Here is a 25,818-nt window from a genome sequence, read left to right as displayed (position 1 = left end):
CTGAGAGGAAACTATAACAACAGGTTATACCTGTTATACAGGACTCAAAGCATCCAGGATCACTAAAGGACTCCAGGATCACTAAAGACAACATGATCTTTTGTCAAAACACATTACCAGCCCTTTGCTAAGTCTAGGTAAACAACTTCTCAGAATATACTCATGATATCACAATATAACCTACTTAAAAAGGGCTATTTTCTGTTTTACAACAGTAAGAACTTTGACAAGTCTAATGGATCATTCACCCTTACATCTGCATTGACAGGCGCCACCTCCCTTGACTGACTTCATTCAGTCTTTTTCAGTTGACAGTAACTACCCAGACTGCTGAAGAAGAGAGAAATTTAATTACCGACAGATACAGTTTAATAATAGGACTTTAAGACGCTTACGTACTTGGCATTCTCCCAGTCTTCCAAGGCAAAGGTGTTAACATGTAGCCATCCTTGTACGATAGGATAGTTAAGCTTAATCCTAATTTGTAGGGAACTTTTATTAATACTGCTCCATTGTTACCAGTAAGAGTAGAATTTGTCTTCGTGTAGTTAACAAACACTTCTACAACCGCTTGTCCCAGGTACTGATGACTGATGATGTCATTTACTTGAACTTTTAGTGTAAAAACAGATCCTATTAACAGAATGAAAAAACAGGAGGTCATAACACATCATAACTAAGGGCCATAACTTAAATTTGTAAAGAAGTCCTAGAGTTTATGCCTTATCTATTCATCCACTGTATGGTGGATCTCTATCTCAAGAGAGGGTAAGAACTGGCCAAAGCGAGGAGTAATCATACAATTGTATACCACAGAGAAGAAGGAACCTTGAGATGGGGCACAAAGATGCCGAAAAGTGTTTACCAAACTCAGCAAATATAATACCTAACCAGTTAAAAACAAAAAACAACAGCAAACCAAAATTACAAAGCAATTATTCCCCTTTTCATTTAATCTTGAACAATGCATCTGGGACAATGGGAGATTCAATGTGCCTTGCAAGTGCTCTGCAATATCACACTGATAATACAGATGGTCTTCTTATCCAAGTATAAACCATGGCTTGGGTCACACATTTAAAGAAGCACCTTGAGTTTCTAAAAACAGAGAACCTAAAGTCTACAGACTGTGGGATAACACATTTATTTTTACATGTGTAAAGTTATTATACAGTAACCAAAGCATCCAGACACTTTGACTGGTTTAATCTATCATGTCCCATCAGATTTACACTTCTGGTCTAGTTTTCAACTTCTAAATAATATTTGTCTATGTCTAATTAGAGGATCTGACATTCCTTTACAACACCTAGCATCTTGCAGAGATCATAGTTACAGTGACTGAGCAGTATCTTGAAAACAGTAAGTCCACTTGAGTAAAAGTCTCAAGATACTCTGAATTATGTTCAGTTTCTCTCCCACCTTGATTGTAAATAATGTATCAGGGAATCTTTTCATAGACAGCAGGTACATGAAAACAGACAGAATTCCATGTTATTTCCGTGTGAAATTAAGTTACTATCATTAATTAAAATATCTATGGACCACTGTTAAAAATATTTCAAACAACATCAGTTTTCCAGGAGTTTGGTTACAGACATACTACTATTGAACACCACTGCACTACTTCATACCCCAATATTTTCAAATAAATTAATTATGAACATGCATTTCTATTTAGGTCAAATGTCAGGCTAAGTTTGTTTGAAATTTATCTTCCTAAAATCGTAGTTCAATTTTATTATGTTCTCTCCTCTATAATTGAGATTGACATTGCACCAAGAGATTACTACTATTGACCTTGATTTGAATGAAAAGGCCTTGAAAAGCTGAGTGCAATCCATCAAAAAACCCAGCATGTAGTGAAGACATCCAAGTTAGGCCTCTATGAAATAAGTATTTATTTAGATCTATTGTATGCATGGAGCATACCATATATTCAAGCAAAAAATGACCTGCACACAACAAAAGCTACACTGGCCTCAATTTATTACTATTTATTGCATACACAGCAAAAACTTACCAGCTGTGCCAGTTTGATTCTCTCCAGTGTTACAGAAAAATCTACATCTTCTTGTGCCATTAATATATACTTTCAAAAAAAGAAAAAAGATCCCAATTGTACTCAAACATATTTGACTGAATGAAACAGAAAATGAACAATAGTCTTGGAACAATGTAATCTGTCTTTTTTTTTCTTATGTTTGATATTTCTAGAATAAAATTGCTTTTGAATTGCTGTTGCTAGAGGGTTTTTAAATCACATGATTAAAAAAAAATTATGTAAGCAAATTACGGCTACTAAACAGATCTTCAAGGCATTGATGCAGTTACACATATACAAAACTGGGAAGACAGGTCATTTGCCCTTGGTCAATAACTATTTAAAAGGCTACTAGATAGGGAAAACAGACTGTACAATGTTCCGAATCTGTAATCACTTGGAAGCCAGGAATATCTCGTGAAATGTTATTTAAAATTAAGAAATTCAGTACTACAAAATCCAAGCTCATGCTAGTAGGAACCAATCCCAGAAATGCCTGGTATGAACTAGTATTTTAACAGCTGGAATCAAGTCAGGAGAAAAAGGGCCTAGTATTAACAGCTGAAATAAGTCATAAACCAATGAAAACCTAGAATGTACTCAGAAAGACACTTTCTTTCAATCATTTCACACTTTTAATGTGTATTTTTCCATTTCCTGCTAACAATAAGCCTAATGAAAATACAGGTTGGGGAGTCACTACATTCCTCCGCCAGCTGTTAGTAAATCCAAAGGTTAATTGTGCAAAAATATTTCTTCCTCTCATCTCCTTCAGCTACATCCATATTAAAACCGGCTTTTTTACAAGCTTTTGGTTAAAAAGAAAAAAAGACTGCAAAAATGTAGAAAGCAATACTATTTTCACTCTTTCTCATCATGAAGCGACAAATATCATTGGCTGCCTTTAGCCACACTCAACTTCCATTACCTATTTCTCATATGGATTCAGAAATTGCCACAGCATTTTTCAAAACTGATACTCTGCCTGAAATGGTGTTGTGAAGATGCAGAAGCGTAGTTGTAAATGCTGACTGAAATCGTAGGGGGTTAATAAGACAAAGGTCTCCCATGTGAAAACAGACAGGGTCTTATATAATGCAAGCTCTGAAAGAGTAATTACCTGCATATTACTGTTATCTATGTAAGTAGCACTTACTCAAGTGAAAAATGCTCACTTCACACCCACTAATATTAAGACAAAGATTAAAGGAGACTGAATTCCTAGGTCTCATTGCTTTTGCCCTTATCTTTTGTGCTAACACAAGACTTTTCCTGAAGAGAGAAAGTATGTCAATCAGCTGGAAGTTGTTCCCTCCCTGCAAGTAATATATACGAGCAAAACATATACATTTTCTAGTATCAACCAGAATATACCCTGCCAACAAGTCACTTGAAGTTTGTGTGCAGTGATTTTTGGGAAGACATTTTTAAAAAAGAAAAAAGTAATCACCTTTTAATCCCTCAACAGTAACAGTGCAGAAACACGAGCACACAATATTATGCCTCTGAATCCAAATGTAAGTGAAATGACAATATGTAAAAAATCCTAGTTAAAAATCCAGCATCCAACAGTAACAACAATTTTCCTCCCCCACAGCCAGGTTTCACTATTGTTTTGTGTAAAACAGAGTGTACCAGAGCATCCTACAGCAGGCCAGCTGTAACAGCCTAGCTAAAAGCAAACCAGTCATAAGGTCCTAAGAGCTCAGACAGTGTATGCAGTAGTGGTCCAACATGTATGACTGATCTCTATCTTTCCAAACTTGATATCCCTTGACCAACCCCCTCACATGACTCGCATGCATTTAATGTGCAAATTTATCAGACACATTTAATGGCATTGAGTTATGAACAATGTCATATTAACACTCAAGACATCTAATTTGCAAAGAAAATCCTGGCAGTTTTTCTCCTCTTTATAAAGATCTTAATGCACAAGTCTTTAAGGACACTTTTAAGCCTCAAATATGATGCAGACTGCAGCAGCATTTTTTAATCACAATAAAACGTAATTAAAAACATTTCAGATGCAGAGATGAACTGTTGGTTAACTGTTTAACAAAACCAAAGCTGATAAATTAAACAATAGATGAAACTTGTGCTTTTTTTCCGGTCACTAACACTTGCCAAACACAAGTGGGTCAACTGTATCTCAATATTAAACCAATTTGACAGAACTCCTACAATTAGAAGAAAGAACTCAGTCTTAGCTAATTTGATTTGTGCTGCCTCAGAGGAAGGGAGATTTGTCTCTTGGCAAGTCCAATGGAAATGCCAGTTTCCACAACATTTAAATGTTTGCCGATAAATGATCGTACAAACGCAGCAGTTACTTAGACAAACAGGGCCTTCTACCATATTTAGCTACTTCAGATACGTCACAGCCAGTAAAGTGACATCTCATTTCTGCAAGCAGCAACATCTAATGCCTGGAATTTGGCTTCATATCACTGTCCTAACTTGGAAATCGTATCACAGAATTAAGCCAAAGAACTGCTTGGAATTGCAAGCTGGGTACAAAGCAGTGCAAAAAATTCTCTCTTTATAACGCCCCTATGTAATTTGTTCTTAATCCTTTACCTGCAGATAAGCAGTCATCTGGTTACCACATTTATCTGAGATTTAATTAACGTGGAAGGCCACAGACCTTACAGGCACCAATATATTTCAAACTACACTTATCATTAACTGTGAGATACAGCAGTGAACACACACATGGAGGGCACTGCCCAGGAAGTATTCCTATACATTCGTCGACCCAGACGCAAGCCCCTTTTCCTATTTATCACCAAGGTCCTATAGCAAAAGAGGTTCTACACCTCGAAGGAGGCAGTTACTCTTCTCAAACACAGGCAACTACCCAATTAAGCAACTATCTTATGGAGTGCAGGGAACAGTAACTACAACTAAATTATTCATTAGTACCTTCTCTCAGAAAAGACTTTTCTCATCCTTGCCCAGAGATGTTTAAACCCATGCCAGAAAAGGCACATGCTTATCTGTGTTCTATGGAAACTGCCTACACTGTATTACCATGCTCTCGGCTAACTGAACAGATGAAACGTGTGCTGTGCAATTTGCTTGGTCTTAGCTGACTGAACAATCATTTTTTCCATCTTTTCCATTCATAGAACACCATATTTTTTGGTTTAATATAATTAGGAACATGAAAGGTGCACTGATCCGTAAAGAAGAAATCACATGTTCTAAGAATATCAGGTTTTACTACACATGCAGTACTGCAATGGATTTTGCCATTACAGGGTGGGGGCAGGGAAGATCAATGAAATACATAATCTACACAGTCAACACACATCTGGCTTTAGTAAAACAACATCATATTAAAGCAATCCTCCTGCCCACAAAACCCAATCATTACTACTTAAAATGTCCTTAAAACTACAGTAATGCTAGTGACAAACTACAAAAGTGTACCTATAAAAAGTAAAAGCCTATTATACCTTTAAAGCTCATTAAAAAATCCATGTACGTGAAGGTGAGTTGTGGCAGCAACTCACTGACATGGGAATGATTTAATGCTGAAGTAAGCCCTCCTCACCACAGTGCACCATCAGCCTGCGGTTACCTTTTGTTCTTTATTAAGGTACAATGCATTGACACAGTACAGATTTTTCTGCCTTGCATAGTGCATTAAAATGACATAATAGGTGACCCCTAAACTCCAGTAACTATTTTATGGCTATATTTTGACAGTTATTCTCAGATACTCAGATAAGCTCTCTGACCAGCTTTCAATTATGCTTCTCATAGCTATCAAATAACCTGCAAGTCTCATTAATAAGCTGTACATCCTAACGTAGTCTTCATTTGCCAACTATCAATGTTCTTTTATGCTGTCTTACTCCATGCAGTCATTTACAGACCCTACATACAGATGGGCATGTACATGTATAAAGATATTTCTAACCCTACACAAATAATTCTATATATTCCAAATTGGTAATGGAATATCTCATTTAAAAACTAATTATGTGATTCTTTATAAAGATATTTATATGCTATTTATACGCTGCTCCTCTGATTTAAAATAATAGCATAAATGCAGAAAATTATCTTTCCTCCCTAAAATGACACAGGAATACTACTAAAATACAAAACACACTGCAAACATTTTGCCCTGTGCAATTTTAACTTTGTCTTTTATTAATGAGTTACAAGTACAATCTACACATTTTATTTTCAATGCATTAAAACTGAACTGAGAAGCAAAGAACCTCACACGGTTCACAAAAGGTCTGTGGAAATTCAGCAAATACTTAATCAGCTGTAAAAATCAATTTCTCTGGAAAAGAGAATGTTAGAGTTAGATAAGACACACACAGGATAACAAATACAATCGTTCTACCTGCCTGAAAAGAGAAAACACCTGAAAATTGAGAACTAGCTGACACAGTTCCATTCTTGCACTTAGCACAAGGTTAAAAGTTGTACTACCCCTCTCCAGAAGCACTCTGGGAGTTAAAACCTTGATCTAGTTAGCAAACAGCCATGTAACTAACTATAATCATGAAGTGACTGGTAAAGAACATTGGGTGCATAAGGACAGACCCAAGTTACAGTGACAGCTAAAACTTGCCCTTGTTTAGGTTGATCTTAAACAAAAGGGCAGCATGATTACTCTGATTTTAAAGCAAATATGGACTGCTCCTTGAAATGCGCTTTGGAAAAAGAAGATATTGACATTTTACTGCCATATGTCAGGGATGCTGTTCAATAGTGTTCAACTGTAGAGACTTACAGAGAACTGCTTCTAGGCAATGCAAAGATACTGTAAAAAATTAAATATTAAATAAATTGGAGCCCAGAGCTAATCAACATTTGCTCCTTTTGTATATGAACAGCCAATCCTGTGGAGTTAATACCACCACATAAGCTATACAGCACAGTTCTGCAGTTTAGCACTCTCTTAAAATATTTGAATGCAAAATTGAACATTAAGACATATATTCAGAGGAACAGCTTTGGCAAAAAATTCTGCAGTGGTGCAGAATATATTACCGACTTCCAAGGACAAAGCCACAAAACGGGGTCTGGGAAAGTAGGACACCACAGTATTCCCACTGCCCTATTTCTGGTCAACCAATTTCCACAGAAACCATCAACAAAATCCCAATTATGAAGGCGCTAAGGCTAGATCCTGAGGGGGGGCAACCAGTGCCTTTTACACAGAGAAAGGCTGTTACAGTCATTTTACAGGAGATAGTTTAACCCAGTCTAGTCCAATCTAGATGTCTCCAACAAGCACTTGCTTCATATTCAAGAGAAACTGTAACAGATTACAAATTAGAAAAAATTTGAACACACCATTACCTAAGTAGGGGATTTGTCACCCTACTCTGGTGAGCTTTTGTTGGAAAAAAAAAATAATTGTATTCTAACTCTGAGAGCTTTTCAAACATTTTCTTTTACATTTGCTTCAAACAAAGCATTACGTCAGAGAAACACTTCCTTACTTCAATATCACATGCTGTGATAGGCACATGCAGACCACAGTGCCAGAATCCTTAAGCATGTGTACATCGGTAAGAAAAAAATGGAAATTATTTACTAGAAGGTCATTCATATTGATAAATGCATTATTCCAGCACATACTACAGTCTTCAGGTGGCCCTTCTTTCCACCTTGCTGGGAAAAAACCAAAAATAGTACTTCAGAAAACATTTCACACACTATCCTGATAACTCAGTTCCAAATCAAGACTAGGCTGCATCTCTTGAAACAACTGGATACGTTTGCTTTTAAGAGCTGAACAAAACAGCCGTGTAAGAAAGATGTAAACCCAACAATCTACTGTAATCTCAAATAAAAACATCTCATCCTTGCTTCCATGGCTTTCTGCTCATTCATTGCTTTCTGAAAACTATCTTTCCCAGTTGCTGTTTCTCCATGCCTTTCATACTGTCCTCTTTTCTTGACAGAACTCTGTTGGTCTCCTTCCTCCCAGCATTCCTCCCATCCTGGAGTAATCTCTGTGATGACAACTCCCCATAATATTTTAGCCCATGAGATCGCTGATCATGAAGATCAATACTTCTATAAAAATTAGGGGTTTCGCAAGCTTCAAAAACTAAAAGACAGTGATAAATGCATTACATAAAATTAAATGCATTGAATCCAATCTATCAGGATGTGCACTTTAAAAGGAGACTTCAAATCTAGCAGACTGAAAAACTACAGGGGACTGCCTGTGGCAAAATTAGCACATGATACAGATCAAACTTCAAGGTTCTAAGTAAATTGGTAGGTCAAAAACTAGTTATACATTTAGGTCAAAACAGACCCAAAATTCAGTGTCATGTTATAATAAAACCATATTAAACAATACGGAAAAGCTGACCGCCTACCAAAATGCTAGAAAAAGTGTTATATATTTTACAGATAAGAACAAGGCCTCTTTCCCTTCTAAAAGGGATTTTGGTAGCAAAGAGAAGTAAATGAAAAAACCAACCAAAAACAACCAAAAAAAACCAACCCCCAAACCACACTACTTTAGAAATAGACTGGCTCAGTCATACATTCTAGGGTTTTTTTCCAGCAAAAATATTTATGGACTTAGGAGCATTTCTTCACATAGAATTAATACTGAATTTTTACTAATGCTTTTACAAAAAAGGTTGTTCATTGAATTTATTTACTTAAAATAATTTTGTTTCACTTAAACAGAACAATTATTTTCCTTTTATACCAACATAATTCAGGGGTTTATATTTTGTATATATGTGTGTGCATATATAAACATAAATCTTAAGCAAACAAGAGGAAAGGGAGGTTTGTTTTTTAAAGAGGGAGGTAAAGAAAATTACAAAACATTCTTAATAGAAATCTTGCCCTCAAATATTAGTTTAAATTTATGCCTTATTAGTACTTGGGCACTGAAATGATTTCCAAAGTAGTGAACAGTCATTAGGTCAGTGTAAATCAATAAACTGATTTTCTCGCAACTATTGGAATCGGTTCCTCCAAATTCAGAAGCAACTTGAAAGATTAAATCTAATCAGGACTAAATACGGCCAACATTCGCTATCACATCTTGATAGAGGATGTACTTGCCTACCGTGAGCTAATTTTTCAGAGAAGTGAAAGAATTCAGAAACGCCTAGTATTTTTCAAATAGACATTACATAACATTCCAGCTATCTACTTCCACGACACACTTGTACAGATATAGACTGCAGCACTACCTTGAGTTCATATTTTAAAAAAAACAAAACTTCTACACTTCACAAACACGCAAGCTTTTAGGGCTTGTAATTATTTTATTGGATTTGAATTATGTTATGATCTGGACAGCCCCAGAGTTTGAAATTTGTACCACTGCACAGGTAAATGAACATTTCAGCTTTTTCAATTTTAAGATCTGTTGTATATAAGAGATGATTGATTTAATGAGTTATTTAAATAAATAAAACCAACAAAACAACCCTCTTCTACAACCAACAGCTGAGTAATACCATTGTAAATGGTTATACTTCCAACCAAGATCTCAGACGAGATGCATAAAGAAAGTAAGTAAGCATGATATTCATTCCACAAATGTTGACACAAACCAAATGCTGATGAAATTTAGGTCCTGCAAAATCAATAAAACAAACCACATTATTATAGGCTGTATCCTTCATGATTACTACTGCATAATCAATAATACACCTTCCTGGAATGATCATGCTTGTAAGAACTACACAAGAATGTCACCAGGTTAATCCATAAAGCTGCTAAATCCACTCACCTATCCAGTGGGAACATACCCCCAAACACTTTCAAGTGCACCTAGTAAAATACATAAAATAGAAAGAAAAGAAGAATTCCCCTTTAAATATTTTTATGGGCTACCTAAGAAAGAGCTATGAAATTTAGAAGAGATCCCCCTCCCCTCCCCCCCTGTATTCCTTTAACACTGCATGGTATAAATATGTCATTTTAAAAAATCCCATGGAATATTTTTAAGTGCATGTCATTTACTGCTGTTAAAGTCTTCATTCAACTCACATATTAAAATCAGAATGTTTCACCATCCAAGACAGAACACAAGAACTCACAGGATACAATAACCCAGAATTTTCATTACAGAATTATATTTCACATGTCTTGTTGTATTGTTATAAATAGTAAGAATTTCAATAAAATTCAAAATTGACATCTGTTAGTGAAGCTATGACAATTACAACTACCATAGCAACTCTTCATTTTTATTTGCTGCTATTTTGTTGCATCAGCCAGCCTGGTTCTCAGAACTCTGGTTACTATGAAAAATGGAAGCTGGATAATTCACCTTCCTGAAGCAAGGGAGATATGCAGCAGACAAGATGAAATGCTGCAGTCTGCAGAGCTTCACTTATTTAGGATTCATTTATTTTAAATATCATCTTCTGTAACCTTAGATAAGTGAGATAAATGGCTGATATTACAAGACCAAAAATCTTTAATAAAACTTATATATCAAATAAAGATAAATTTGCAAGTGAAAGATTTAAATAAGCAAGTAAATACTAGTAATAGAGTTCCTGAAGCCTACAAAATAGAACACCTTTGCCCAGGCATTTCAGAGGCCATTGTAAGATTATTTTTTTCATTTCAGTTTACTCATTGGCTAATACTAAACCTGTAATGCTGCTCGTTCATTTTTTTAGGTGACTGCCTGTATCATTCTACCTTGTATCAGAGTTGAGGGAATGAAAAAATGAATATTAAAATTTCACACTTTGCTATAGAATACTGGGAAAAAATGTACGTAAGGGAAACATCAAAATCTGCATAATACTCTATTTTCAATATGCTATCTTAAATACCCACATTATATTATATACCCTGAAGAAAAATGGGCAAGTGCCTATTAGGTGATAAGCAAACAACATGCATTTCCCACTCATGAAATTTACAAACAAACCTTCATTATGTAAACAGAAAACAATAAATCATTCAGCATCATCTCCTTGACAAAATGAGACCATTTCTTATAAAGAATTTCTAATGATTTGTCAAACCTACCCTTTAATGGTGAATATACTTGGACAGAGGAGGAATATTCCAGTAACCCTGTAGCATTAATCATCAGGTTAGGTCAGATACAGTATTTGTCTCATGTAATTCTTAGTGGTGGGTAGCGAGTGGGAAAAAAAAAAAAATTGTGCAAATTCAAACATCCCCTTAATTTGGCAAGGAGTGGGGGAGAACAAAATCACAGGAAAAAAAGCAGTACCCTCTTCAAACGTGACATTTAATGCCATGAAGGTTTTAGCCTTAAGACAGATATGCCTGTATAAACCCACAGTGGCATAATATAACCTACAAACTATTAATTCAAACATCAGTGCATGTTACTCGCTAATCACAAAGGAAAACTACTGATGCATTCAGTGACATTATTCAATAACATGCTGGTCACTATTCTTTGCTGAAAATACTTTTCTTCCCCAAAAGCTCCAAAATCTCATACTACTGCTTAAAGAAAGGTATTTGCAAAGTTCCAGCAATGTTTATCTTTCACTTATAGGCAATGATCCTCTAACCCCCTGAAGAAGGCCAGTGTGTAAAGACATATATGGAGAAAATACAATTCAAAGTTTGCAGGCCAACATTTCCTAACTGTAATCCTGTACATGCAGGAGGGGAATTTTTTTATGTCCTAGTCAGGAAATCCATATTGCTGCAACAAACAAGAGCACGCAACAAGCTATAATCTCTTTCATATACAAGTCTTTATTAAAGTTGAGTTTCATAAAGTGAATGATCAAAAAAAAAAATCACAAACCATCAATAAATATGACATTAGTTTTTAGAGAAATGATTGCAGATACCTACCAACTTTAATTAAAAGTAAAATTCCACAGATGCCATAAAAAGAGTTTAAAAAAAGAGAAGGATCTGTTAAATCAGATGACAGGATAAAGCAAAACAATTGAATCAATATTGCCCCCACAATAATATAACTCTTCTGCATACATGGATGCCATCAAGGTAAGTGGCAATACTGAATATTGCCTCTCTACCGCTCCACACAGGATAAAGCGCTCCAGGATCCAGCTAAAGGACAGTTGTTCAAGATGAACACACTGTCCACCAACTGTGTCTCCAACACAAACAGCACCAACATAGACACACAAGTTCTCCCTTCACAGCAAGTGACCAATATTCCTGTAGGGAATATTTCAAAAACAACTTAACACCATGGAAACCTTTCTAGGATGATAGAAATATTTTTATTGACACCAAGACTGAAAATGGGACAGTAAACACTGTTTTCTCCCCCAAAATACTCAGATACATTCAGTACCTCTGATATTGTGCCAACTGGACTGGGGGGAAACAAATCCACTTAATTATTTCTGAGACAACGTGTTCCATGAAACATTGAAGAATCCAGGAGACAGAATCAGAGAGGAACAGGTTTTTTATAATGTGCTTAGGGACAAACCCACACCCACCCCCCAAAAAATCAAACCAAAACCCCCAAAACCAAGCACCAAACACAAAAGGGGGAAAAGGAAAAGGAACCTGACAACTAAGAGGCGAACAGCTGTGACAGATTCTTTTGCCCAGCACTGCACCAAAACTATGCAGTATCTCACAAATGTTTTGCTGGTTATCTATTCCAGTCAACATAATTAGAGGATTTTCTCAACATCGGTGGTCCATAATCCAAAGAAAATCTCTCCTTCAGCCTAGTGAGAATAAGTTTTCTTCCTTGCTCTCACAAACAATGAAATAAGCTCCTATGATAGTTATCACAAGGCATAGTTCAGGTTATTAACAGCTTTTATTGTTCCAAACACACACTCTACTGATGTCCTGCATTTACCCAACATAAAAACAGTCATTTCTCCTGTTTAGTCACTTAACGAAAGGCTTCAAGAACAAAGGAAAAATATTTTCCACAATGACCTGAAAAAACTTTATAATTCGGTTAGTGTCTATAATAGTTGGAGGAGGCAAGCACCTCCTTATTCATTCCAGCAAAATGGCCTATATTTTCAAATATCTTGACATCATTGACCTTTTTTTCTAGTTTAGCTCACATTAGCATAGACAAATTATCAACCAGATTTGCTACCTCATAGAAAATACCTTATACGAGAATGTTCCAATCAGTTTCATTTGGGAGCCTTGCCCATATAAAATCATTAATAATAAGTAATTAATAATAAATAAATTTGGTGTCTTGCCAAATTTCATAACTAGAAGTCCATGCAATGCACTAATATCTATTTCGATAGACTGAGCCAACTGTATACACCATATTTATAAAACAGCCCCAATCTGCAGCAGAGGATATAATTTGACTTTCTTCTAATGTACATGCATTAGAGGAAAACAGTCTACCCAAAATGAAATGCAGAAGTTTTAAGAGAAACATTAGTGCCTGACACCACCATAGTCATGTAAAAGTCTAAGTCAGTGATTTGAGGCAGGGACAAAACACCCTCCAAGCCTGTAGATGGTAACGAGCTGAGGATGCAGTCAATATGCTTCAAGGGACCTAGACAGAGATAGGGGCCAACAACAGCCTCATGAAATTCAGCAGGGACAAATACAAAATGATGCATCTGACCCCTTCCAGCAGTACCTGCAAGAGATTGACTGGCAGCGCAGTAGCTCTGCTGAGAACATCAGGGAGCCCTGGCGAACAAGAAGATAAACATGTCAGGAGTGCACCCTGGAATCAACGAAGGCTAACAGCACACTGCACTGCATCAACAGAAGCATAGCAAACAGAGCAAGTAATTAATGCCTTTCACTTAGCACTCGCTAGACTGCATCTGGAAAACTGCATTCAGTTTTGGACCCACAGTAAGAAGTGAGCCTTGTTTAACCTTGCAAAGGAAAGGCTTTGGGGCACCTAAACAATAGCCTTCCAATACCCATGAGTTTACCAAGAACACAGAGCAGAGTGCTCTGTTGAGATGCATGGCAGGATAACAAAAGGCAAGAGTCACAAACTGCGGGGAAGGGTCTGACTGGACATGAGGAATTTTTCTTCTCTCTGAGGATAAACAATCACTGGCACAGGTTGTCCAGAGAGGTTCTCCATTCTTGGAGGCTTTCACGGCCTAACAGGAAAGAGCTCCCAGGTCTGACTGAATTCAGTGTCAACCCTGCGTTATGCAGGTTGGACTAGAGTGCTCCTGATATCCCCTCCAGCCTGAATACCTCCACAATTCCAGATCCTCATAGTTACTTCCAAATCACAGAAAACACCGGAAGAAAAACCCACACAGAACAAAGATAATCTTCACTTGATTGTGGTTTATTCCAGCTGCTAATTGTAATACACTTCGCAAATCTGACTGGATGTTTTAGTAGCAGTACAGCATCCTATGATAATGTGGGGCTCACAACCTAATGCAAATGCTATGTTTTATTAAGGAAATAGGATGAAAAGATATACTTTTATCTTACATGGCCTTACTTGGTTACACTTGCAGTCAATGAAAACAGAAACATCGACGAATCTGAAAATAAAATCTGTTCAACTAATCAAAGGGTTGCTCAGACCTGCAACTAAACTCATCTACAGCACATAACCTGAAAGCTACGTGCACATTCCAGTGGGAAAGCTTAATCATTGAATACGGGTAAAAGATTGATGAGAAATAAAGAAATAAAAGTATGTCCACCAGAAGAAAACATTTCAGAAGAGGCAGATGAACTATTAATGACCATCTAGAAACTACAAAAAAAACCCAAACCAACCCCTAAATTAAACTCTTTCCTCCAAAATAAACTGGATGATAATGGGTCAGTGCTCCAATTTATCTGGCTAAAAGCACACTGTGTTTAGTAAAAGTGCTCAAGCAAACACTCAGTTGTACAGGCTAAAGCACTCATTAATCGAACAACACTCTACAGACCTTAGAGCGCTTTTGGGGTGCAGTGCTCATATCAATAATGCATTTCAGCAGGAGTATGCTGGGGACATGTTGAAGCGGTTGTGAGATTCTCTGTATTTCGCTGCTTCATGACCTCCTAACGTACATGGCTCAATACAGGCCTCACACTCATACCTATAACCACTGCATCATATTCAACACAAAAAAACCACGCCCCACCACAGCTATTCAGCCACTTGGAGGTTAATCTGCTATAGCTGCCAGTAGTTCAGGTAAGATCCACACCAAAACCATCACATTTTTCAAAATGGGACAAGGAAAATCAGAAGGTAGAGGGCCAAGTTTTTGTGGTTTTTTTTTCTTCTCTCTAACTCACCAAGAGCTACAATTTATTTCCACGTAATCTCAATGAGAGACCACCTCTTGCCTCTTCCACTAGTAAGACTGCACTATCTTATGTACCTGGTACTATGAACAGTAAATGCAGAATGCTGAAATAAGAAGGGTCATGTGGAAGGTCCAGCAGGAGGATCTGACCCTGTAATCCATCTCCTTCAACTGTCTCATTTCCACATTGTAAACAGTACCAACTGTGCCCTGAAGTCTGACTTAACGTCTTTCAGTCAGTAGAGACTCTCTTCAAGCCCACATGATGAAGCATAATCACAACCTCAGGGAAGAGAAAGAAGAACAAGAATTTGAGGAGGGGAAAGAATAAGGATAGCATGGGAACCTGACAGGATTCATACCTGCACTTAGTGAGCCTTAAGGCGTTTATGCATGCACAAACAGGAAAGAACATCACTCTCTAGCCCTGTCAATCCCAGCAAGTCACACAGGATGGCTCTCAGGAGCTACATCAGACAAGAACACACATCACCAGGGTCGTGCCATGCATGTACCACAAACTGCAGACCTGTCAGTATTTTGTTTACAAGAACGCATAATATGCTCACAGTCAGAGGGCAAGCAGAATCATTTGGAAAGTTACAGCAGCTGGTCCAACTGGGACTGGAGGAGGAGATTTTCTTCACATCATCTACAGACAGCTGACAGCTGCTCGTGAAATTCATAGCATATAATACAGGTTTTTTCCTGACAGATCTGGTGGTGCCACATGTTAGTCCTGTGTTCTCCCCATGAAGCTGTGTTTAAGGCAACTGGTGCTTTTGGAGTGTCCTCCACACACACTGGACTATGCCTGTTGATGTTTATCACCTAGTCACAAGAACCTGCTCACACTACAGTATATGTGTGCTCTCTCAATGGTCTAAGCATCATCCCTTCCCAATCTATGTCCCTCCCAAAATGACAGGGCAATACATTCACCAAAGGGGACCCTCTGCACAGACTGTCTCTTCTGTAGGTGTGAAAGGGAGATGTGGGGCTGTATGAACATATGCTCTATCTGTGCTGCAGCCTCAGACATGGTTTGGAAGGACTGCTCTTTCCCAGGGACCCAGATCCTCTACTGGATGGATCTGGAGTGCCTATTCCAACTGAAAAGATGAGTTACAACTTGAGTGAAATCTCCCCTACTAAACAGCTGGCTTAGGGACAGAGGGCACTCCTAAAGATTAATTCATTCTCTTGAGCTTTCTAACTTTAAGTTCTCTAGCACAGGTTGTTTCAGCAAATACACTTTCACATTGCTGATTGTAAAGGTGAGCACACGCACATCCTCCCCTCAAGCATGTGCTAGCATGAAAATTGCTTTTGAACCTCATGTTTTCTCTACAACAACTAGTGCCAGAAAAGCAGAGCAAGAAATGCAATAGCTGCTCTGCAGCCTGCTGAATACTGCTTCTTGTAGACTTGTGTGGAAGATGACAGTTCAGGAGCACACATGAGGTGTGCTACAACACCTCTGGCAAGCTAGGATTAGGTAGGAGGAGCTAGATCTGGTAGTTTCATCCTAGTGAGCACAGAAGCATTATTCAAGTGTACGCTAACCCCTATGGTGCAATGGAAATTCTTGTTCACAGGGTCTGGGTGCTCCTACAGCACACCAGATTGCTAGATCTGTGAATTAGGAATTAAATGGAATATTGGGAGTAATACAGAGGACTCATCTGCTCTGTCACATTGTGCCTCAAATCCCCATTCATATAGAAGGATATAGTGAATATAAAAATATGCAACTTTCAAGATGACAAAGTAACCTGTGCTATTTTTCTAAGTTTGACATGCCATAAAGTAAGTTTATTTTGAATAAGCTTTCCTCTCAGATTTTTGCCTCTGTCTTCAAAGACTTCATCTACTGAGCTAGTTCACAGAGAAAGCATGCTATAGATCCCCAGTGACCCAGATAGTTGCGTTACAAATCCTGAAACTACCTTTTTCGCAGGCTGGCAGCAATTCTGTGAATGTTTTTACATATCAATTAGCCTTTGATAACATATCATCTGCCAAAAGATTGACAGAAGTAATGAAACTTTAACAAAACAAGTAAGAACTGCAAAAGCTACCATCTTGCAATAGGTAGCTTCCTGCCATCATCGATCACTCTTGCTTCCTGCCACTTCTCAGCGTGTAACTGTGGATCCTGTTTCTGTGAAAGCTAAAACGCATTTCTGTGCTTGTCTCTCTCAGTTCTTTACAGTGAAATTTACTAGGAATGCAAGTTTCCTGAAATCAAGTTTTCTGAAGTATAGAGCATGATGCTTCATAATATATTACAAGCTTCAATAAAAGCAAGTTTTCAACTCAGGAGAGCGGCCTACCTCTTCAAAACTCCTCAGTAGCTTTTTGTTTATAGCAGTTCTCTTTCTGAAAAACAGAGAAGTACATCTTTTTTCATCTGTGCTTGACCATGGAAAACCCCAAACTCCTCTTTTTCTTGCGTTAGCAATTGAGTGACCTAAATTATGGAACGCATAGACACGCAAATGAAACTATCTGTGAATATTTCTTTTTCATTAGTCATTTCTGTCTGGAAGTGCAAATGCTTTATCACCTCTCAGTGTCATAATGCCCCTCCTGATATTTTGTTGCACTACTAAGCCTTAGATCAGCACAGAAAGCTAAGTCACTTAAGAACATCAGCTCCAATAAACCAGGACAAGTCTAAGTCTTACATTCTTTGTCTACTTTCCCATCTAGGTGAGAAACCATTGTTGCAAATCCCAGAGGCTGAGAATGCTGAGAAGACTGAAGAACAAATCAAAGGACATTTTCCGAGCTTATTTCCATAGGTGGAGTTAGTTGCTTGCATTAAGCCATTTTACATGTGTGTGCATGTAATACTTCAGGAGTTCTATTTCACAAAGAAAGACTTATTTTTCACCAGATCGAAAGTCAGCTTTCCAAAGTTTCATTAAGGTTCTTCATGTAAGGAGCAGACAGATTCCCAAGAAATGTTTACATCTGATACATCTAAAACAAATCAAGAGTCTTATTTTAAAGACTGCAAACCATCTCCCCCATGTCCAAATAGAAAACAATTACTATGATTTAACCCATAAGCTTTGACAAGTTAAAAATAAACCTTTCCCCTGACACCGATTATATTCCAATACCTACTGGATAAGAAGGTTGTGTTGCTGGCTGTATAAAACAATTAACCCCAGTGCTGATCAGAAGTCCCTAGTTAGACGGCCTTGACTTCTTGAGCAGGAACCGTATCCTACGTAATCACTCAGTCATGAAAATTATTGAATTTCCTTCTTTATACGAATGCTGCAGAATCTCCTACACAGCTTTTAACTCCTCACTCATTTTCTTGGGGTCTGTATCTGACCACAACAGAAGGTCCAACACAGAACTGGATTTATTGCTACCGTACTAATCCCCTATCCAGTGACTATAGAGACAGTAAACCGCAGAAGTTGTTCCATCAAGCAACAAACAAGCCAGTCACACAGCACTATAAGTTTGTTGTTTTTTTTAAAAAAGTGCATCATTATGCATTACCACCCAAATTCAAACCCAGATTAACAGAACAAACTATCAAAACCAAATGCTCCTCTAAATACCTAAGTACCACGTACACACCAATATACAAGTCATTAGGAAAAATATTTCACTAATAGAAACACTGAAAAGAAAGATTAGAAAAGCTGTAAGTCACACAAGGATGCGTCCAAGAAGTATTTCTGTTCCACTATCTCAAATAAAAAGGAAGCATGAGAAAGTTACCTCCTCCTCGAATGATTGGGAAGAATAAGACAACATACAAAAGAGTTTAGGAAAATCTTCACTAGGTAACTCTTGTCTAGAACACTGCTTCACATTAGGTAGCAACTCATCATCACATGCAAGCAGATAGTACTGAGAAATAGGCACGGAATCAAATTCCACAGGCAGCATCCAGACAGCATAATTGTCTTCAATAGGTACAAAAGTAATCTCTTATTTTCTTCTGGGTTTGCCAACAATCACATATTTATCTCATCAGTCTCAACAACCAGAATTAACTGCATAAATACGCACAGTGATTCCAATTCTCTCCTCTCCTTTGTTCAAGACCACCATTAGCTGCTACTGCTTTTTAATTTCACCCTACAAAAATCAAGCTAATCTTCCCATTGTATGCAAAACCACCTGCCTAAAAAAAAAAAAAGGGGGGGGCAAAATAAATTTCTTTTTCTCTGAATTCTGGAATCTGAGGCAGATTGGGAATGGTCTATAATAAATACCATGGCAAGTATTTTCTTGTTTGTGCTGGGTTTACAAAAGGTATGGACAGTACCCACAGCATAGAACGTGCAGCTATATGACAGGAACTTGAAGAAATAACACCTATTTTAAAACATACTTCAAGTCTAATTTAAGGTCTCAATGGGGAACAAAAATTCCAACATTAAGATGCTGTATGTCATCCTATGTGCTGCCTATACATAATGCGACAGCTTCTATTTGCACAACAGCTGTTTTTTCCAGAAGAATCTTGTTCATTCAGTGTAAGTCAGATCTGCCACAGAACTGACGGAGTTAAGTATCACTTAATCAATTAGCGGTCTCTGCTCTGTTTACTGCCCAATATCTGCATTATAGAGAATAACAATGCACCACAACCAGAATATCCAAAGCATCCATGAACTTCAAAGAATACAACCCTTACCTCCTGTAAAGAATGCATCTCCATAAAAATAAACAAAAGGGAACAAGGAAAACAAAAACAGATTTGCCTGGATCAAAGCCAGGACTATAATATACTGAATTCTGTGCTCAAGCTCGCTGACCTCAATGCTGCATATTCAAAGCTGCCTGTGAAGTCTCTTCAATTGTTTCTGCACACCAGAGTCCAGATTTCTGAACTGCCACGCAGAAAATCGAAAAACTCACTAAGAATAAATAACAAGGAACCAAGACAGGTTCTCCACTTCAGCAATCACCACCCTAACCAGAGAGGCCCATCTCTCTCTCCCCAAATATTTTTTTTTCTAAAATTTGGAAGAATAGCTACATCTATTAGATAACATGAGTCAGAGTAACTTGATGAACCGAGTCCCTCTTATGCATGCCTTCTCTGCCTTGTCTTTAGAGTTTACTTAGTTCTTCTGGCAGTGGTAAGTTTTTTGTTGTTTTTAGGGGAGAAGAAAGAAGGGATGAACAAAAAATCCTATTCAGTCATGATTCAGTCATTCGGCAACTCCCTTCTCCCTGCTACATTTACATGTCAGCAACAGACTCCGCATCCCAAACCTTCATACACAGCTGTGCTGACTTTAGCATCTCTTCTCAGACAGCATAATAATTACACCAGCAGAAGTCTGTTAATCCAGGAGGGAATTGATCTGTAAAACTGTATAATTAGCTGCGACAGAACAGGGACATCGATACTGGAACGTCAAATGAGAAAAGGTTACGAACTCCAACCTTAGCTCTGCACCTCCCCTGTTTAGGAAGATAAGGCTCCTTTGCTCTAGCAACACTGGGGTCACAAACACACAGCATAAATCCAAATTCAGCCAGACTCCTCCTTACCTCCAGAAGCCACTGCCTGCCTGGCAGTTCCCAGCACAGGACCTGCAGCTGCTGCAGGAGTGGCCTCTTCAAAGCATTCCCCCTAGGGATTACTCTGCTGCCAGTCTACTGCTGGAAAGGCAACAGCCATTTGTCCTGCCTACCTTTCAGCTGTAAACCATCAAAAGATAATTTCATGGAAAAAAACATTAGTATCTGATAAATATATGCCTGGAATCAGGCTCTTCCTTTTTAAAATTTCAAAAATATCAATACAGGAAAAATTACTTACATCCCTTACTGAAAGGAAATACCACACAAAACCCCAAAAGTGCTTAGCAGCTTCTTCAGAATAATAAAAGTTTCGTAGCAGTGATTACCTTGTCTTTTAAAAAGATTAATCACTGTTGGCTTTTTTCAATTTTTTATGAAAGAAAAAATTAATCAAGATCATTTCAAAAGCCAGCCAAGAAGTGAAATAAAGCTTTAATTGTATTTAAACATACCATAAACAAATGCTGAGGATCAGCTCAAATGATAGTTTTTAACATTCATAAACTGGGATTGATCATGAAAGCTGCGTACTATAAGACACTTTCAGGCCTCCCATACCTCAAAACCTATGAAGCATAATAAGCAAATAAAAGAAAGCAACAGCAACTAACATGGGTCTGCAACAGCAACAACATCAAACCAGTAGTATCAGCATCAAATTGTTTGGTACCAACAAAGATTTTGGCCAGGGCTAAAGGCAATAAGGTAATGGAGCTTACTGAAAAGAAATCAATACCTGAAACCAAAGAGGTTCATTGAATTACAAAACCTGCCATGTCCCCACCCTTTCTTTTTTTTTGGCCACACAATTTTTCATGAGCAAAATGTTCACTGCACAAGTTAGAAATGCTGCCAATGCCTTTTAGTGGGGTTTACTGGTGATTAATGGTATATTCCTCTAAAAGGATAAGAAACAAAATAATGAAAAATCATCAGTTCAAAAGGAAAAACAAGAACCAAGCTGTTCATCAAATATCCTTTTTTAAAGTCCTATAATTTAAACATTTGGAAAGGGAAAAAAAAAAAGCCAGCAAAAAAACCCAACCACACAAACACAAACCCACACAAGAAAGAAACGAAAAAGCAAGCCAAGAAATTTTAAGAGTGTATCAGGAGAATTTAAGAGTGTGTTCATATTCCACCAACCAAATCTAGTTTCTTATTCTATATCTTTAAGAAGTTACAAGTAAAGACCATCATTCAAGATCTTTGCTTATATTTCCTAATTAACATAGATATTTTGGCAGCTTTGTAAATTGGCTTCAATTCATCAAAATATTAACCATATGCCTGAAACCAAGAACGTTTTATACCTTCTTGAAGTCAACTGGAAATAGAAACAGGAATATATGTTAAAAATGCAACATATGCTCTAGTGATATGCCCAAACGGAGCCTTGGTGCTAAAAGGTCTTAAATAATTCATGTTTGAAACCATTTTGAAATTCTTTGGTGAAAGGCAATATGTCAAGAAAAATACTGGTTTTATCCTAATTTAAGCCACTAAGACTTCAGAATATACACATGTTTTTTAAACCTTATCACTTGCCCCAGTTCTGCAAAGGGGTAACCTCATGCATTTGACTGTTAATAGCAAGGCCTAATACTGAAATCAGCACATTATTTTCATACTCTCAGCTGTTGGATAAATGACATACTTCCTCATTCTGCAGAGGAGATGCAAAAACTAATGAGCTCACCAGCCCCATCACTCATTTGACAGACTTAAGACACTTGCATATGTATCAGCTGCTTTTTATTTATTTATTTTCATACTGATGTAAATATATGCAGAAATAAATATAAGTTTTTTGTTTTGGTTTGGGTTTTTTTTTAACGTCTATTATACACGTATCTTGCTCTGGTGACTCCTGCCAGCAAGTAGGAGTTCATAGAGCCACGCTTCCCCAGAGACCATCTGCCTGGGCACTTGAGGGACCATCTCCAGCTAGGTCAGAAACAGGCTACACGATTACTGGGTTGTATTTTTCACCACGCCAGCGACACGCTACAGCAACTGCATACAGATCTTCCGACACTAAAGATGGATCCTCCTCGCCCCGTAGCAGCCGCCACGGCTCCGCTACCCGCTTCATTAAAAACGCAGCAGCTTATTCTTCCTTTCGGCAATGCCGCCCGTCCCTCGCAGGGTACCACAACCCCCCGGTTTCGCAGGCTGGCAGCCACTACGCAGCACCGGGCTCAGCCGACGCGGCCCTCTGCAGCCCGGCGGGGAGCAGCTGAGGGGGACGCCGACCCCCCGCCCCGGGAGGAGAGGGACGCGGCGGGGCTGAGGGGACGCCGACGGCGCAGCCCCGGGGAGGAGAGAGGAGAGATCTCCACAGGGAAAGCGCGAAATAGGGGTACCCGCCCGGCGGCGGGGAGGGGGGGGGGGGGATGGGGGAATCGGTACCTGAGGCCGCCGCGGCGGCGGGGACGCCCCCCGGCAGCGCCGCCCGCTGCTGCTGCGGGCGGGTGGCGGCGGCGGCGGCTGCGGCGTCGACGGGAAGCGGCCGCCCCATCAGCAACAGCAGCAGCTGCAGCATCGCGGCCGCCAGCCCCAGGAACAGGGAGGAGAGGCGCCCGCAGGTCCCCGGCATGGCGAGCAGCCCGAGAGCAGCGGAGGCATATTGCGGGCGAGGACGCGGGCGGGAGGCCGGGACCAGCGGCTCCGGCGGCGGGACTGCGGCAGCAAGCGGCCGCCTCCACGCGCGGCAGCCGCCGGCCGGGGAGCCCTGCGCCCGCCCCGCCCCCCGCACGTGACGGGGGCGGGGCCCCAGCGCCAGGCGGGGCCACGGTGCCGCCGAGGCGAGGGCCGGGCCGCGGCCAGCGGGAGGGCGGCGAGGCGGGTCCTTCTCCGTAGCGGTGAGCGAGCAGCCCGGCGGCGGCGGGGAGGAGAGTCCCCGCCGCCTCCGGTCCGGCCTCGAGGCCTCTGCGGAGGACGTGGAGGTGCGGGCCAACGCCTTTCCTGAGGAGCCTCGCCGTTAACGCCTGACGGTGACGGCTGAGGTGTGCCGCGCGCCCCGCGGCCGGCCGCCCGCCCGGCCGGCAGAGGGGCGAGGGTGAGGCGGGCCGGTGAGGGGAGAGCGCGGGGCCTGCCGGCGCTGCGGCCTTCCGCCGAGTTACCGAGGAAAGCCAGCCGCGCCGCGTTCGCTTTCTTTCAGCCCTGCGAACGGGCAGCGCTTCGATCGATTCTAACGCCTCTCGCCGAGAGCGTTAAAACGCATTTGGCAACCCCTGCGCAGCACGTCACGCTACGGGGCAGACACTTAAGATTGGCAATCTTAATCGAAAGTCGCCTTCACTCAGGCGCTGGTAAGCGGCAGTCAGTGCAGCGATCCTTGTATATGAGTACTATCTCCTAAAGCTTTGATTGTACGCACAGGCGCGTCTTTGCCTTACTTACGTGTTGACTCACATTAACAGTCCCGATGCCAAGCATTACGCGTTTTTTAGGAGTAAGGATACGCATAACAGGTAGAATTGGAATGCAGGTACAGACACAACCCAGGGTGGCATCATGGAAAAATTACTACGGTTGTTCACAGCAGGTAAGACTTGCTACACCTGAGCAAAGGCAGCACATCTGGGCAAATCAAACTCGCCCACAGCACGCAGGCAGCTGCATGGTTGAGAGCTAAACACATACTAGGAGCACCTCGCAGTGAATTCCGCGCTAGTGTTGATGAGCATGCCCAAGCCGTGATTTCGTTGAGGCAAACAGCTCGTTCACTAAGCGTGACTGTAAGTCAGCACCTCAGAAACTCTTCTAAGAGTCAGTTTTGGAGTTTTAGAAAGCAGGCAGTCTTTATTGCAGCACTGGATGCACGGGGGATCGTTCCACCTATCGAGCGTACAAATTCTTTCAACAGTTGAGATTATATACAAAATGGATATCATATTCAAGATTTTTCATGGAAATAATTAACATATTCATCTGAATTCCAGGATCTCATTAATATATGTAAATGTCCTTGGTGCAGGCACACTGGAGATGGAGATCGTTGGTGGTCTTCAGGGGGTCCTCTGGTGGTCTTCAGTAGTCTTCCTCACTTGTCCATTAGCTGACCCGGGTCTAGTGATTCTATGCCGTGGAACACGTTACATGTTTGATACTACTTATCCTAAAGAATGTTCGTTAGTAACTCCACTATTGTATCTTTTCTTGATTTACATTCTTTTGTCGCAAACCATATTGACACTCTAAGCTAAGTTATCCGAAAAAGGCCTAAGGTTTTTATCTTCTCGGGGAATTGGCAAGGTCGGCCAGAAGTCATTTTCTCTGGTCTCTTACACATTTTGGAACATACAGGATTTCTTATACAACATTCTTATCCATTTCTTATCCACTGTCTTATAGTCGATAAAACAAAGCCACTGTGTTCTTTCCTTAACACAAGGTGTAAAACATCTTTTGTCATAAGGACTTTCAGAACTTGTTGATACTACCTTTTCAAAGTATGTTTGAGTAGTGAATATAAATTTCTTTGAAAAGTATGAAAACACTTTATTTGCCTTTTAATAAAAGAAAGATGACCCAAATAAAAATCTTGACTCAAAACATAACAACATAGTAGGCCAAATTCTGTAGTTTTCAGATCTCAGAAAATGTCTTCAATGCAAGGGGAAAAGGAAAGGAATAGAGTTACAAACTATAGAGAAGTAGAAATTCGGTTACACAATTAGGCACATTTTCAACAGATCTCTTAGAAAATCTAAAGAAAATACAATATATTGTTCCTTTTGATTCAATGTCATTCCATACAGACCAATGTAATTAATTCATTGCCATTAACAATGACTTCAAATAGATTTTGGATTAGCATAGAAAATACAATTTACTTTTATCACAGTTGCTGATAGTTGGTTGGCACCTTTTGGGACTGCCCAAGAACGGACTGACTTCACCCACTCATGCATTATGAATGATTGCTGCCTGCCAGCCAAATAATGGTGCACTGGGAAACAT

General features: G+C 39.4%; 2 protein-coding genes across 2 annotated transcripts in view; both read right to left on the bottom strand.

The window, feature by feature from the left end:
- Positions 1–23,578, bottom strand: part of FAM171B (family with sequence similarity 171 member B) — a 37,980-nt gene extending 14,402 nt beyond the window's left edge. Inside the window, exons 1-2 of the mRNA XM_049810521.1 lie at positions 23,263–23,578; positions 400–633 (exon numbers count right to left, since the gene is read on the bottom strand). Of these exons, the coding sequence (XP_049666478.1) occupies positions 400–633; positions 23,263–23,449 (421 nt within the window). The 5' untranslated portion in view covers positions 23,450–23,578. The remainder of the gene's footprint in view (positions 1–399; positions 634–23,262) is intronic.
- Positions 23,579–24,659: 1,081 nt separating this feature from the next.
- Positions 24,660–25,818, bottom strand: part of ITGAV (integrin subunit alpha V) — a 55,683-nt gene continuing 54,524 nt past the window's right edge. Inside the window, exon 31 of the mRNA XM_049810507.1 lies at positions 24,660–25,461. The gene's annotated coding sequence lies outside the window, so the exon portion shown is untranslated. The remainder of the gene's footprint in view (positions 25,462–25,818) is intronic.

The sequence above is a fragment of the Accipiter gentilis genome, chromosome 1 (assembly GCF_929443795.1).
Source record: "Accipiter gentilis chromosome 1, bAccGen1.1, whole genome shotgun sequence".
Classification (NCBI taxonomy): domain Eukaryota; kingdom Metazoa; phylum Chordata; class Aves; order Accipitriformes; family Accipitridae; genus Astur; species Astur gentilis.
The sequence above is the reverse complement of the archived record's forward strand: the minus strand, read 5'-3'. Positions and strand labels throughout refer to the sequence as shown.